At 31.6% G+C, this 18176-nt stretch overlaps 1 protein-coding gene across 1 annotated transcript in view; it reads right to left on the bottom strand.

Annotated features, from left to right (window-relative positions):
* Positions 1 to 10739: 10739 nt before the first annotated feature.
* The window catches only part of LOC118204866 (uncharacterized), a 149173-nt gene continuing 141736 nt past the window's right edge, over positions 10740 to 18176 (bottom strand). The window contains exon 12 of the mRNA XM_085815097.1: positions 10740 to 17170. Coding sequence (XP_085671223.1) covers positions 17088 to 17170 — 83 coding nt within the window. The 3' untranslated portion in view covers positions 10740 to 17087. The remainder of the gene's footprint in view (positions 17171 to 18176) is intronic.

Here is an 18176-nt window from a genome sequence, read left to right as displayed (position 1 = left end):
TCGGCACCTTTTGCAGAATTTCAATGATTCTAATTCATAATTAACTAAATCTGAGATTTTTTTTTTTGTCGAGATCAAAAGAGAAAAATATGCTTTTAAGATCTATTAGAATATTTCACAAATAACATCTAATTTAAGCAAGATATATTTATTACCACAAAAACATATTTACATTAATTAAGGAAAACTATATTTTTTGAAATTAGCTAATGGTTGAAACAATGAGATACAAGTGTTGCAATAGATATTCCGATAATTTATTTAGCAATAAGTCTTCAATAAACACAGATAATTTCCATGTAATAAAAACATTCTAACATTTCAAAGACAGGGTGGAAAAAAGTCTCTTTATAAAATCTATTTTCTTTATTATCCAGCAAAAAAATATATTCTTCTTTCACACACACATATTATTTTTGAGCTAATGTAATAAATAATGATATTTATATTGCATATTTTTACAAACATACTATATTATTTATTAACAACAAATATTAAATTATCTTTATAAACATATTATTTATTCACAGAAGTGATGAACACTCGTGTATTTCCAAAAATAACATAAAAAATTTTAAATGCATTAAATTGAAATTATAAAATGCAATTTTCCTTGAAGCAACATTAACAAGAACTATCTTTTCCAAAAATCAATATTTTATTTTTAAGGAAAGGGAAATAATGTAACAAACATAACAGAATCCTACTAAAGATGGCAAAGAAAATCATATATAATAAAAACAATATTTATAACACTTTTAGGCATTGAAACAAAATAGGCAATATTAGAAGAATAATCTTGAATTCCTTAATAAAGTTTTTAGAGAATTCATGTTATTTTTACCATGATTCTCTAAAATTCATATTCGTTATCACAGCGTCTTCATCAAAGCATCTTTAAATTAGAAAGCGACCAATTAATTTTATTAGAAAAATTATTAAAATAAAATTTACCAGTATAAAATAATTCTCAGTTTTTGACGCAAAATAATAATGTTCAAATCGACAGAATTCAAACCTGAAGAAGCCTTAGATCAGCACAGATGTCGTTTGGAATGCAACACAATATTGTCTAAAGTAATTAAAATAATCGAAGACTGGGCATTCTTAAACATGAAAATAATTGCTAATCAAGTACAAGATTTGTTAATCGAAAGACGCTTAATATGCTAAGTACTATAATGGCTAAAGGCAAGTTAAAAATTCTATATCAGTAAAGAAAATTTCAGCCTCCATCTTCCCCCCTCCCAAATTTATGAGAAATGAAACTTTTGAATATTGGAATAAAGTAATACTTGATAAGAAATGCTAATTTAATTGCCTTTGTGAAATTTTAGCTTATAGAGGAGCTAAATATCAGTTTAAAAACTGTAATTAGTTACAGAGTTTGTGGTTTTTCCCAGTTTTCCATAGAAATTCGTCCATGAAAGCTTCTCCTCCTTTAAGCAGATGGACCTGGCATGCTTTGCCATAACTAGACAAAAAAAACAAAACCAACTCCATCCAAAAGAGAATATTACTTTTTATATGCTCGATAGCTTATTTGGGGGAAAATATTCAGTTGAAAAAGAACACTGTGCAAACATAGATTATATGATTATGGCAAATCACACGCAGGCTATCTGGTGACACAGGATGCCTTCGGGGAGAATTTCTAAGAGAAAATAGTTTATATCATAAAGGTGAAACCATGAACACCAACCAGGCAGCCAGCCCTTTCACCTGGGTTCACATTCAGCAGTTTTAACTACTTGAACCTCATCTGTGGCTTTGATTTAATTTTCATGATCAAGATTTATACATCTTCAATTTTTGCTTCTTCTTTTGACACATTTCTAAGTGATGTAGTATTTAACACATATAATCAGCTACAAAGCTTGAAATTGCATTGAGTAGTCTTCCAGGACTAAGTTGATAAGATTATCTAATACTGAAGTTTGATCTTGGTTCATACCCTAGTGAGCAGTTGGCTACATTACATTTTTATTATTTTCTCTCTATGTAAAGTGGACCCTGTGGCCGAGCGGAAAAATCGCTAAACACTCGTAGTTCTGACATGGGTTTGAATCCTGGCGAAAGAGCTGAACTCCATGGGCATTTTCGTGGTTTTCCCCATGCATAAAATATTTACGAGATAGTTTCTCTTAGAAAGTCCTCCATGAAGGCATCTCTTCCCTTAGGCAGATAGCCCTAGTGTGCTTTGCTATAATCAACTAAACCAAACACTATGTAAAGTTAATACAAGCCAGCCAATATCCCTTAGAATGTCCATCCTGATGGCATTGCAGATTGAATTATTTTGTAAAGTCACTCATTAAACATAGATATGCACTCGTATGCTGACAACTGTATGTTATTATAAGTGCTTATAGATTCAGTTCTGCATCTCGCAGGTAATATTAGTAATGAAGATAAAAGCTCTGCACAACATGACAAATGCTAGCGCCTTTTATTTTTTATAATATTTTTTTTGCAAAAAATTCTTAGCAATGTCTGTTGCGCATTTATCAACAAAATCAGTTTTACTACAATTCACTTGCTCAGATTTTATTTTCTTCCCTTTTTCAGAATAGCTTATTTAAGTTTCTTGTAAAGATAATAATGTTCTAATTCATATCTAAATTAGAACAATGGCATGTAGGCAGTCCGCTAACATTTCATGCATTAACACTTTAAAGGATATATTAAAGTTTGCCTAATCTTCAGAAGCATTAATGCCGCATGCTATTTAGTCGGGCTTCCACAGGTACTGGAGGAGCTCAGGTCTCGCCAGTTCTATGCAAGAAAGGACTACCTTCCTTGCATAGACCTTTACATGTGTAAGCTAGTTTTAGTTACACGTCTAAACTAGGCAACACGTGTAAACCTAGTTTTCAGCTTTCTCCTAATTGCCTTAGATAAGCTGTTAACTGCTGGCGGTGGAACTTAAGAAAATTTTAATTTCCTCGCGATTCCTTATAATCAAAATTAATTTAACTTTTAGTACAATTTTGGTTTATTTACACGAAAGCATTCTTACAGTACATGAAATAGTACATAACGTTGAAATAGTATATGAAATATCTCTAGTACTTTGCCTTGTTCGAAATTACTGGAAGTCATGTGAGAGTCGGATATGGTTAAAGTTACATGTAGGGGATCACTTGCATTCATTCAACCAGAATACCAATTACAGTTATGCATGGACGAGAAGAAAATGTAACCAAATGATCACCAAGTTTGGCAATTTCTCGCAAATTTGGCACTAAAATTCATCGCCAAAAGCATCTCCAGCTTGGAGATGTCTCGCCAATTTAGCAAGCTAGTCATTTACCCCTGTATTCTTATTTTTCAAACAGAACTTCATCTCTCTCAAGCATTTCATGTTATATTATACAAAGCAATACTACAATTTCAAATGTAATTCCACTAAAATTATTTACATACATACAAAATTCGCAACACTGTTCCCCTTTCCAAGGATTGCACGTGCCGGAGATCCAATCCTGGACAATCCCTGGACAATAATTACAATCCCTGGACAATTTACAATTGTACAATCCCTGGACAAGAAGTCATGTTTACAACTAAGGAAAAATCAATACAACAACAATTTCAATAAATAACATACAACAAATAGGACACTAAATCAATAAATAAATGCATGAATTTACAGATTTGTATACAAATAGGACCATGGTCTTACTATACTATTTACATTACATACACTATGGGAACTACGTACTATGGAAATAATAAAGGGCTAGCCTACCGTAATGAACAACGTTAGGCTTAGACAAGCGGTAAACGTGATGACTTATGTATCCGAATTATGACGTCGTTCAGTCTTCCAACTGGTCTTTCTTCACTTCTTTATCACTCCATGGGTCTCGATCAGCCTATGTTGGAGTTGAAAGCTTGAAGTGCAACCATATTAGCCAGCTCGTATTTCACTTCGACGCTGGAAGAATGTCGGTGCTTTTCTTATAGACACGACATAGGCATTTCCGTGTGACGATCCATTCTTATTGACGAATACTTATGTCATATTCCTGGAATGTAATCCATCTGGCTATTTAGCCTTCAGAATTTTTGAAATTTAACAGCCAGGTCAACGATGCCTTATATGTACGGAGCAGGAATTTTCTGCCATAGAGATAATCATGAAAATGTACTACGGCTTTAATGATGGCAAGCAACTCCTTTCTGGTGACAGAGTAACTCCTCTTTGGTTTTGATAGACACTTGCTCTAGTATGCTACAGCACGTTCCTGACCGTTTATTTCTTAGCACAAAACAGCACCAGCACTCACATTGCTCGCACCCGAGTCAAGAATAAATGGTTTGTCAAGTTGAGGATGTGTCAAGATTGTCGCAAATGTTAAAGCTTCCTTAAGTTTTTTAAATACATCCTCACATTCTTTAGTCGACAAGAACTTTTGCTTGCTCTCTGTCAGCTTGTGAAGGGGTCATACAATGGAAGAGAGTTCTTCACAAATCTCCTATGGTAGGTGCAAAGCCCCAGGAAACTTTCACAGCTGATGGACATTTTCGAGGCGTCTCCAATCTTTAACTGCTGAAACTTTTTCTAGATCTTTACGCACACCTTCGGCATAAATGACATGTCCAAGATAAGTCATTTCCTGTCTGAACAATTTACATTTGGACAATACAGGACTTAATTTTAGATTGGCTTCCATCAAATTCTGAAGCAACTTCCTAATATTTTATAAATGCTCTTCAAAACCCCTCCTAACAATAATGATGTCATCCAAGTACATCAGACAGGCTCCAATGTTGCCGACGCATTACATAATCCAAATGGCATCACTTTGAACTGTCAAATTCCTTGTCCAGTAGTAAATGCTATCTTTTCTCAGTTATCAGCGTGTATCTCTACCGGCCAATGTCTATTCTTTCAATCAACTGTCGAAAACCAAAGCTTTCAGAAACTGTCCAGAATGTCATCATTTCTATTAAAAAGGCAACGCAAAATATAGTTGATCTATCTTTCTTGCTGACCAGGATGATGGGAGAGGCCGAAGGACATGTTAAAGACTCAATAACATTGCTTTCTTGCATATCCTTTAAAAGTTTTCCCACCTGGTGATAATCTGTATCCATTCTATCCTGTGTCAAAGGGATTCGAGTTATGTCAGAAGATAAGCGGGGGTAAACATCCTGAAATTCTTGAATGACACTTCGGCAGGACTCCTTCCTTCATCGCTTAGTTGTGCATTCTGCAATAACTCCGAAGACACAGAGACTAAGGAACTATTGGTTCGTTTAACGCAGGTCACTGGAGTACATGCTGCAACCACTTCGCCTTATCTGTCACATTGGTAATTCTCACCGGTATGACGTTTGCCGATAGGTCGACCAGTGAACAGGCTACTAGCGCTTCTTTTGGACTGTTACAGTTCTTAGAATATCCCATTTTGCCATACCAGAAATTTCTATTTTCAGCTATGGCCCCAAGTAGTAAAAATTCTGTTCCTTGCTGGTAATGTGATATCGTCTTCAGCTATTATTTGACGGACCGATTTCACTCCTTCATCTTTAATTCCGAATAATGTTATGTGCACAAAAGCAGAACGCAGCTTGTTATTTTTAAAATACAAGGGAAAATTACATTTCTTTAGAAATTCTAAACCGAGTATGCAAGGGTTGGTAATATATGCTATATATGCCATATGATAGTAGGCGGCAGTCCCAACACTTTCCATCAAGTTCGATTTTATCACCAGACACAGTGTGCAGGGTAACACAGGCTGGTGTCCAAATGGGTTTATCTTTCAAATGTTGAGCTAAATCTTTTCGGATGATGTAACATTGACTCCAGTATCAATGTTCATATTGCAAGAACTCCATTGATAAATTTCATGATGAAACATCCATTACTGTTGCCACTCACTGCAGAAATCTTAAGTGCTTTAAAATGTGGCATCTCAATATCCGCTCCATGAATTGGCCGTTTCCTGCAACCTTGTTAAGAAACGATCTTATTTTCCATGCTTTAGGATGTTCTGCAGCTTCCTAGTATGTGACCTACACCACCGCAAATCCAGCAGTTCAAGGTTGGTTTGTTTCCACTCCTATTCCTCCTCAAGGGATTGATTTACCTGATTAAATTATCTAGACGAGCAGTCACTTGATCCACTGGCTCCTGGATTTGAGCAGATTTCTATGAGTAACTTGTTAGGCTGCCTCGAATTTCACGGCGTACACTAAAGCGCTTTTTAGATCCATGACAGCCGCAGGGCTTTCTGTATCTCAGGATCCCGCATGTCATCGATAAAGTACTGCGGGGACAGGATTTCTCTTGAAAGAACTCCTGTCGGACAGGATTTCCCACGAGCAGTCTGAAAAGGCCCAATGAGACAGGCTTTTAGATTCCGTAGCAAGCTCCTAGAGTATCTCTGAGGGATTCTGTTGGCGATATTTCAACTGAAGGCTGCTATAGTCTTTTAAACACTTCTCGCCAAAGCGCAGCCACAAGCAACACTTCAACACCCCGTAGAACTTAAATCATGTTCATTCTAGGGGTAGCAGGACTGATACATCTTTGAAATCTAATCTTTGGTTTTCAGGAAGTATCTGACGGATATCCACTGTGTCTGTACTCAAAGAAGCGGCGAGACTATCCATCACGTCCGCCACTATCTAGGAGATCTTACCATCATACGTTGATAGCTTTAGAGAGGGACGTGAAGACACTGCAAAGAATTTAAAAGCATCATAATTGTTTCCTGCTGTAATTATAGATTTCTTTAAGCTGTCAACATTCTTAGGGACTGCAGCAGAAACTCTGTAATTGATTTGTTATTCGACAGCAGAAACTCTTTCTTTAATTTGTTGTTTGGCAGCAGAAACTTTTTCAATTTCTCCAACCGCATCTATTCCGCCTTCCATAGCTTCAAATTTGTTTTCTATTACGGCAGTAATTTCTTTCTTTTTTCCTCTTGACCTGCTTCAGTCTTTCTCAACTGACTTAAAGGCCCCTTGCATCTTTTGACTCACTTTCCTCTCTTCTTTAATGGATTCTGGGCCTTTCATCTCTTCTTTGAATGCAGCAAAAGCTGTCATAATTGCTAATCCCACACTTATCACCGGCATTCAACCCCACTTCCGACACCAAAAATTGTTGCCCGCGTACGAATTCATAATAAACTGAATGCACACAAAACTGATAATAGCTTGATAAAATTTATTCTTACCAAAAGGAACACTTTACAGTTCTGGAACTTTTCACAAAAATACTCGTACAGGTCTTATCAGCATCACAATCAACAGTTACACTTCAAACTAATATGAAAGTTAAACACAACGTAATTGACAGCACATCTAAAAAAGGAAAAGTTCCAACGGAAATCTCTCAATTCTCCGAATTCATGCTGAACTAAACAATCGAGAAAACTGAGAGCAGATGCTCCCTCCTGTCTTATATAGTTTTATCCCAGCCGCTGAGAAATCTGTAGTACCTTCTCGAAATTCTTGAAAGTTTTATGGGGGTCGGATACGGTTATATTAGGGATCAATTACATTTATTTAATCACAATACAATTACAGTTATACAGGGATCCGACCAAAATGTCACCAAGTTTGGCGATTTCTAGCCAAATGTGGTGACAAAATTAACCGCAAGACCCCTTGCCAGCTTGGAGATATCTTGCCAATTTAGCGAGATAATCATTTACCTCAATGTTAAAGAGACTTATCTCTGCATTCTTATTTTGCTGTCAGAGCTTCGTCTCTTTCAAGCATTTCATGTTACATTATGATACAAAAAATACTACAGTTTACCGTATAATTTCACTAAAATTATTTACATGCATATAAAATTCGTAACAATATTTAAGTGACGGCAAATCTGCTGCAATTTCATATCATTCATTAATGTTTAAAGTGTGAAAAAATATCAACTAAAAATGTATATCCATTTCTGTATGGTGTTATATGCTACATGTTGATTGATAAGGTAAGTAAGATTATTTTTGTATAATTGTCTAATTTTATCTGCATAAATTTTTGAATTTCATAATTTGACATTTAGTAATAGCATACCCCCATTACTTTTGAAACAATTGTCTAAGTTGCACCTCTAAAGCAATAACCTGAAAAAAAAAAAAAAAAAAAAAAAAAAAAAAATTATCTTATATATAACCACCTGTAAAAATAAATTATCTTATTTATAACCGCAGACTATATCTGTATTGAATATGGGCAAGGAGTATGTATAAAACCTAAAAGCATTCTGTTTCAATGCTAGCTTTGTTTGTGATCTCAGAATAATGTTAAAAGAAACTCATGAATTATTAAATGTTGGTTTGAAATAACTTTTTCAAAATAGAAAGTATCTTAAGTTGTACATTTACTATCTATTCGTGTTCTCTAACCGGCAGGGTTGTATATATATATATATATATATATATACGACCCTGACGGCCCTATATATATAATGTTGTATGATCTTAACTTCACTTTGTTCGAAAACAAGTTTTTCTAATACTTGCACAATAGCTGCAAAGTAAGATAATAATTTATTTACTAAAGAAATATTTATTATATTATCTCCTAATATAAATTTGGTAGAAGTATCTAAAAAGAGTGAACCCATATGTAGGAAGTTTAAAATTCCGAAAACTGTGTTCACGGAACTATTTGGTCTAAATTAATTTGCCAATTTGGCATAACAATTATTACTTGAGTAAAAGACGAAACACCTTCATATTTATTAATTATTGTTCACTGAATGGGAGTTGGTTTGTTCCCCTTGAAAAGTCAACTAATTTCCGGTCAATAATGATAATTACTTGCTTTTAATTTTATTTCTTTTTCAAAGTTTGAAATTTTGTTATTCATGATTTAATTCAATTCCCTGTAAAACATTTTTAACAATTTACATTTAAGTTATTTTAAAACACAATTTTCAGAATTAAACTTCCTACATATGGGTTCACTCTTTTTTAGATACTTCTATATATACGGCTTAGAGTGGTGGTGGTGGTGGTGTTTGAGGGGGATATATGTTAGAATGTATATATAAATATGTCCTGAAAATTAAAGTAATATATTAAAAGTACAAAAATCCAGTTACAAAGTACAAGGACCATAAGTACAAAAATCCAGTTACAAAGTACAAGGACCATTTTAACATTAAAATCAAGAAAATAATTCTTTCTCACGGTAGTTTTGAGAAATTTGAGCTTTCTTAGCAAAATCTCAGAACAGACAGAGGACTAGATAACTAATACTGGTAGAATCATGCCATCTCGTATAAGGCATTAAAAAAAGCCTCCACAAAGGCATCCTCTTTTTTTTTTTTTTTTTCCTTCCAGATATATAGCTCTTGTATGTTTTGGCATATTTTAACTAGAATAACTATCCTCTATAGGTGGAAAAAGTAGCTCACTCTCTCTTCCGCAGAATGCTCATTTGAAACAGAATGCTAAAGTTTTTATGCAATCTGACAGAAATAAAATATTCAGCTAATCATATTTATTAATTTTATTGTAAAATGTTGAATATACTTTGAACTATAATTAAATGGCAGTTTGCTCAATTTTTTGTGCAAACTAGTATTATAAAAAAAAACTATTTAACTCAGAATAAATTATGCACTTAGCTGTTTTTGCAGTTTATCTATACTGTTTTCCGATGCAATTCGTTCATTTTTATACAAGGTAATTGAAAAATAATGTGAGTAAAAAATACATATTAATTGCATTTAACAATTAATGCGATTTTTTTCTTATTAGAATTATTACTCACTTCTTTTGTGAGATGTGATAATGATAATCAGTCCTCCTTTTTTTTTTTGTAATTCATCAATTAATTTTTTATACACTATTTAATTGGATTATCCCTTTCTTTCTTATAAGATCAGATATAGCTAACCAAACTTCCATCCCTTGAATTTGGTTATGGTGGAGGGCCATACTGCAACCTTAATATTATCTCATAAAGTGAAGACAGAGAAATGCTGAGAATCAGGACATTTTCATACAGCATAAGTAACCTCCTCATTATTATCTGCCTGTGACAAGTGAGAAATTATGCAGTGCCCACAATGTGAGAGGTGCATTCATTCTCATTCCAATCCAGTCACTGGGAATCACAGATAATGTAATAGTTATTGTTAACATCGTGAAAGTTATTAGATATAATAATAAGCATCACTATGTTTACTCTACATATTATTCAGCAGACTTGGTAACAGATCAGATACTTAAAATTAGTCAAAACAATAACCGTGTATTTGGTGTAAATTTTAATCTTGCTCTATCGATTTTGAGGGTAAAGAGGTACAGTCCTCTTCATCCAGAGCAAAATAATAAGAATAAGGCAGAATTTTTTGCTCCTAACAAAGAGTGATCTGTACCTGCTCACCTTCGAAATCGATAGAGTTTCAATTAAAATCTACACCAAACACAAGGCTGCTATTTTGGGTAATTTTTAAAATTTTACTTCATTGTGTTTTTTTTTTTTTTTTAATCTCTCTTCAACTGGATACTGTTTCAGGAGCTAGACATGAAACTAATGGAGCATGTATTAGGACCTTTTAAAGTTAGAAAAACTTCAGTTATTTAATATTTTAATACATGCTTCACTTCAACATAATGAAAAATTTTTGAATAATACAACAGTTTTTATATCAGTCTTTTTTTTTCTGAAGGCCTTATACTGTTACATAACGTAAGTGGCATGAAATTCACAAAAATTCTTAATACATAACCACACAAAAATTAATTAAACAAACGTCACACTACAATAAATTTTATTTCAATATTTATCACACTAGATACAGATATACACATAATGAATAGTTTTAAAACAAAAAGTGCAACAATCAAGTAGTCTTAAATATGTATCAACAGCAAACAAAATTTGTAATGCCACCAACAACAGGAACAAAAATAAAAACTTTAGCACTGCAAATACTTGCATTCTTCACTGTTCCAAAAAATCTTCAGTAGAAAATACTACATCTTGTCCAGCAACGACTGTGATTTAAAGTGCCTAATCTTAACACCTAATAAAAAGATATGTACCTCCCACTGTAGAATTAAATCTCATATATTAAAAAATGAAATATGATAGGACTACACCTATGATAACCAAATAAGTTATATTTCTTTATATTGAGCTTTTTCACAAATAGTTTACTTGAACAAATTCTAAGTACAGTGACTTAGGGACTAGATAAAGCATTTTGCTTTCTTTAAAATGCTTCTTTAAGCCTCTTTTATACATTTGGCATAATTCTATGCATCTCTGTCAGACTTTATTTCAATATCAAATCTTTCTTAAAGCCTTTTTAATAAGTTTTATGTACTTCTATGAAACTCTTAGTTTTTATGACATCATATTTGATAAAATATCTAATTTAACTGTATATTAAGTTCGTTTATGGAGAAATATAACTTTAAAATCATATCCGAAAGAGCAAAAACCAAATAACTTAAGTGCACAATACAGTGTTTGCATGAACAAACTAAGTTATCAGTTCAGAAATTACTTTCGATTTTATAAGTAAATCCTAAAATATTCTTAAGCAACACATTACATATTCTTTAGCAGAATAAACTTTGACTCAATAAATGGAGGCTTTGATGGTATATGTAGATTTGGCACCACTGCACCTTACAGAAGTTCAAAACAAATGATAAACATGAAAATACATTAAAAAATATTATCACAAAGCATCAGGAACTTGGCACTTAAGCCAAACATAACCTTAAATTAACAAAGATCAACGTAAAAAGATCTTCAGGAGGGAGGAGAAAGAAATAACCTGAATTTAATCTTTTATGTGTTTACTACCTGTTCATTCCAAATCATAAGAATCTATTTCTACAAACAATGCTTAAATATTCATACAGTTAGTTACTACATACATTTAAATACAACATGAAAGTTTAAAAGTGTACATTTTTTAACAAAAGAGTAAGGACCAGAAATTTTATTCAGTTCACAAAAATAAACACTGTAATAATAAGAATACATGCATTTGACATGAAAAATTTTGGTACTCACATTTAAGGGCAATCACCTTCGTAGAAATCACCAAATTTTCAGAATGTGCCGAATTCAGCCAAACATGCTTGTGACACTTCTTCAGTCAAGTAGCATCCTCATGTACATTTTAAACATAGCAAAAAGAACACAGCACTTTTGTATGTGTTCTTGTTCCATTCCAAACAGTTTTTAAAAGCAAATTGTAATATTTTTTTGCCTATAATTCAATTTTAATACATGCACTTGTGGAGTTTACCAGGATTGAAAGAAACTGGGGTGAAATTTTTGCAGGAATATAATACTGTGCCTCAAAATCACTAGACAACTGTTTTTTGAATCTGTTCGTAGAGCGATCACCATAAAATTTTCATCTTAAGAAAAGAAATAAAAATTACATTGTTAGTTTACTGATTGATTTTCATGATAGATATATATTTAACATATAAAATATGTATGTAATAAGTAAATTTTTGTAATTGTATCAAATGATAACTTTAGCATTATTTTTTCCCGTCTGCAAAAAATTAATAATCTGTGCCAAGGTGATTGCAATGATTTATAAGTACCATAATTTTTACATAAATATAACTTATTGCTTATCTGTATAATTGTGTTCTAAATAATGTTTATTAATAAGAAAAACAGCTTCGTTTTAACCACATTTACAGAATTATTAAAATATAGGTTTTAGGATTAAACTATGAAAGTACAAATGCTTGTCTTGAATGTCTTTTATAGTGAATAAAATTTAATAAACACAAAGTTTTTTTTACCTAGAAGTTGGTATTCACTTTGTATGGACTTTTCTGATTCTCAACTTACAAGATGAAATCTATTCTCAAAAAGAAACCTCAGTTTAACCTAGAAATTTATACGTCTGTGAAAACATAGATCAGTGAATAGCTTAGCAATTCTATAACTGCCAACTTTTAAGAATTTTTTACTTATCTGCGAACAATAGGCCAAGGAAATAAGTGAACTGCTGGAAAACACACACAGATTTAAAATTTCCTTTCCAGTTCAGATAACCGAAATAAATAAATTAAAAGTTTTGCCACTGCACGTCTACTTTCAGCCACTGCAGCATTGTTCATCATGATTTCATATTAGATCAAGCCATAATGTTACAGAAAATGAAAATTTAGCATTGCTTTAAATTTACAGTGGATATTAATTCATTACTGAAATATTTTTTAAATATTGCAAAACAAAAAGCAAAAGACAAATAGGATCTTTTCCATTATAAAGCAATGCGAGCCAAACAGTTTTCTGCAGAACAATATATATAAGCCAATGATGTCCACCAACTACCATTAAATTAAATGGATTGTTCCACATTATTCTTGTTTTCAAACTGAATATTGCCAATAGCAAGATTTTAAAATGAATCACTGCATTTAGATCTTGGTTTTTTTTTTAAATAACTAACCTAAGATATTTGTTATGTTAAGAAAAATTTTACCACAGATAAAATGAATTAATGATAAAAGTATGTTCTCTCGCTGGAAGTATCAAATTGGTGCATATATTCCTTCTAAAGAAAACTATTTGGTGCATGAAGTCCTATAATGGAAAATATCAAACAAACATACATTGCAGAGAAAGTATTATTTTAACTCTGACTTTCTTAGGCACTTTGATACACTAATGCAGTGTACTCATAATCTTTGTAACAAGATTCTAACAGTGAAAGAGATTCAAATAAAAAGCTGGGTAATGTAGTTAGAATTTTGAAATAGCTATGAAACAGAAGATAAAGAAATAAAAGTTATAAAGAATATGATATGCAAAGAGAAAGGGAGTAAAATAGATTGCAATTAACTTCTCCTTTTTTTTGGGGGGGTGGGAGAGCCAGATATATTCATTGACAATGCTATGACAACACACAGACATTGAAAGATTATATGCTATATAGCTTTTAATTTATGAAAAATATGCTTTTGAACATTCTTTAAAATTTTATACAAGTTTAATTAATATATATTTAATGAAAAATAATTCTAACAAGTAGAACAGGAGTAAATATGACATCAAAAGTTTAATTCATGAGTACATCAACCACACACTGCAGCACCAAAAATATGGCTGCCTAACCTTCACAGACCTTTCTGATCCTTAATTACAACAGAAAATTCCATAATGAATTATAAGCAATTAATAAAATATTATTAATCTGCGAGGCAAAAATTAAGAAATTTTAATTCACCTTTTCAGTAACAAAGGTAAGTATGTAAGTATAAAAAATAATTTGGAACTTAGTTGTTTTTGAAAACTGAAAATTTAAATGCAAACAATGATTAACAATTTCAATGAAAAATTTCAGTTTCAAACTATTCTTATTTTATTATATGAGCAATTATATTTATTTACTGATTGATAAATTCCCTTTTTCAATTCAGTTTTGGAAACAAAAAATTCCTACACATATCACATTTGATTTTGCAGATTCAACAGATTTATACAACCAATAAAATGTCATACACAGCACCGTCATGTTTTAAAACATATATAATATCAAAATACACAATTACAAAATTACTTTTGGAAAATAAAAATTATATGAAAAAATAAATATTTACAAACAATTCTTAAATCTGTCATCTCTGCACTTAAGTTTATCGCACTAACTTAACTCCAAAGAATCATATAAAAGCATTAGAGGAAATACCCATTTCTAAAAGAAGGAACCCTAAAGAATGCATAAGACTCAATGTTTTTTGAATCTTATTACACACAATAAGACTAGACATAGGAAAGTAGTAACTCACAATTCCATACAAAGAAATTGCTTTAAAAAATATTGACCTCCGAGCCATTTAAAAACACGGCACTGTACTCATGATTTTAATTAAAAAAAGTTCTTCATACCCTCAATTATTGGACTAGATAATAAAATTGTTAATGAATTCATTAAAACAAATATCATAACAGCAAAACAGTGCAAATGAGTGACAGGTAAATTAATTTAAGGGAGAGGTATTTCGCATCTTAAGAGAAATACTCTTTAGAAGTGAGCAGCATTGGATAAAATATTTTTTTATTAAAATTACAATAAGGTTTTCAGTAACATGCTTTAGAAAAACTGGAATGTAAAGGGAACATGTTATCCTTCGTGAACACTTAACAATAAGGTACCTGTACTACAAGAGCTATAATTTAACTGCCATGAGAAAACCATGAAAATTTCACCGGGAAATACACCACAAATATCCTAAATGGACAAATAAGCTAATTCTGTGCTTTATGATGAATTAAATCATGATTATCATACACTAATTAGGATACCTAAGTTATATATATAAGTAAAGCACAAAACAAATGTGTTCTTTTATATTTGCTAAAGAAAATCTTAGTTTAACCCATTTAAAACCAATAATCCATTTAACATCCTTTTTTCATACATATAATGGAAACACACTATGCACTTCAAAGAAACCTATATTATCAGTAAGGAACCACACAACAGTCATGTAAAAAAATGTAAAATTGAAGCAGGTTTATAATTTAAACCCCAAATAATATTATCAGGATTTTAGATTGCAAATACTATTGCTTTTAAAGGGTTAGAATTATATTTTCAAACCTAGTGTATAGTTCCATACTTTTGGTATTTACAAAGTAAATATTTTATTTGAAACACTAAAAATAATAATTTTTGTAATAAATTTATATTTTTGTAATAAATTTATAAAGATATTTTCTGAATTCTGTTTAATGCAATAATTGTTTTCATCCCAATAATTTATACAGCATCTGATTAAAAATATACCACTCAAAATATGCATTCTCTTTCTCCAAGCTTCATTTCTACATTAACAGAAATATGATATTTAGCTAATGGCAGTCATCTAGCAACACACTGACTTCAAACAGGTTAAGCTACATTAGAAAGCAATCATAGAACTTTTTAACCCAAAATAATGCCTTTAGACAAGATATTGCTAAATTACTTTCAAAGTAAATTCACAATAACTTTAATTTCAAATTTCAAACACATATTAAACATAATTATTGAAAATGAATTATTTCTTTCTTGCTGAAGGTATAAAAACATGCCCACAAAATTCTCATGAAAAAATATTTTAAACTGTGAAATTTCTAAAAAAATACAAGAACCCCCAATGCTTACTGAATTTACACCTGAAAGAAAAATAGAATTACTTTCTCATCAAAAATGATGCAGCACAATTAAAGATTAATTTTGTGCAGTACACTGCAATTTACTAAATTCTAAATAACCAGCTATGTAATTAATATTACTCTATTAAAATATGATATCTGACAACATTGTGCGGTTAGGCCTAAACCAAATGAAGTTTCACAATTTAAAATACTGTACAAAACATAAGAATGCATATGCTTTAAGATAAGAACCAGCAAATCCCTCCCATAAAAATATGCTGGGAAATGTACCAAAGAGGTTATTGCATATTAAAGCTCTTTCAGGTGTTCTAATACAGAATTTTATACTGCAGAACAAAATTAAAAAAGGTAATATCCCAAACTTCTACAAATTACAACTAAAATATTTATATACTTCGTTTTTCGGTGTCACAACCTCAACCTATGGATATGGTTAAGGCAAATGATAAATTATGCATTTTTAAAGAAAATTTTTCTAGCAGATAAATTTTGTTCCACATCAGAATAGTAAAAAATAAATCTCTTAAGTATTACCAATACCCAAAATCCATTCTTTGATAACAACACATTTTTTTTTAATGCACTACAGGATTTAATTGAAAGAGCAAACAAAAGTGCTTTGTTTCATGATAATAAAATATTAACAGAAAATAATTTTGATAATTCAAAGTTTGTCAGAAGTTATTAATAACTTAATTACTAAGAATCATTACACATTTATTATAATTTAAAAATGAGATTGCAAAGAATTAAATTCACTTGAACTGGATACTGTGCAAAACTTTTGCTTAGCTGAAAAAAAAAAGTAAAGAAATATACAAGAAAAAGAAGAAATACAACAGCACATTTAAGATATACACTCTTAAAAAGTTTTGAAACTTTCACATAAATATCTCAAACTGTAACAGCTTCATAAAGTATTTGTTTCAAGAAATAATTCTGTGTATCTAGTGGACCATATAGACTGTATGTGAGGATTTCAGGTTCATTTGTGTATTCAAAGGAACCTCGGTGTCAGGCTCAGGAAAATCTACATATGGAAAAAAAAAAAATGAATTTACATTAATAGGACTGAGACAGAGGCAAAACAGAAGTATGGTCACAATTAAAAATTCAACACCAGACATTATGCATGGGTACAGGTAAACAGTGAACTCTCTCATGATGACCATCACTTATAAGCAACCATTAAATACAGGCAAGATAGTTATAATATGGTTTTCAAAGAAAAATCACTCCATAAGCTGACTTAAAAAGCTATAAATTTATTCCTTAACAACCATTAAAAAAGTTCATACCTCGGTACCAACCTAAAATATTTCCAAGTACAGTCAAAAGTCGTTAATTCGGACACCCATAATCCGGACCTCAAAGCTACAAACTTTCTGCGCATGCGTCGCCTTGACGTACGACCTTTACGGCTACGAATATGCATGTGCGCATGCACATAATACGTTTACGGATGCGCGTTTAATGTATAACAGACGGTATAAGCTAAGCTAAAATTATCTAATTCAGTTAATGTTACTGATTGCGTTGTTCCTTAATCTTCTAATTGGATCCGGCTTATTATTTTTTGCAGACTGTTAGAGCAATTTTATAAAAGTAAGCTTGAACTTCTGATTATGTCAAATAGAATTTCCGATATATATTTACTAATATGTAAAGGATCTACAAAGCGAAAGTATGTTTCGAAGTCCATTAAAGAAAAAGTGGAATTGCTGCAAAAAATGGATAAAGGCATAATCCTTTGTTTATCTAACCATACTGAAATCTGTTTATCAATTTCACGCTGCTCTGCGGCGGAAGGGGGGAAACAATTGAATTGGAAGTTGATCTTCAAATTCAATTGAATCGCAATGAATTGGAAGTTGATCTGTCAGCCTTATCCTTACCTTCAGGGCAGATGTTTTTATTTTATTTGGTTTATAACTCCTTACTAAATGTAGTATTTCATCTCGATGTACTCTCTTTGATATGATTTAAATCAAATTCCTCATTATTATAATTCCCTTCCAATAGCGAAGAAAGTGGCA

Source organism: Stegodyphus dumicola, chromosome 4 (assembly GCF_044657685.1).
Source record: "Stegodyphus dumicola isolate Sdum_Otavi_A_Nest chromosome 4, ASM4465768v1".
NCBI lineage: Eukaryota > Metazoa > Arthropoda > Arachnida > Araneae > Eresidae > Stegodyphus > Stegodyphus dumicola.
Note: the sequence above shows the minus strand (reverse complement) of the source record. Positions and strands in the feature narration are given on the sequence as shown.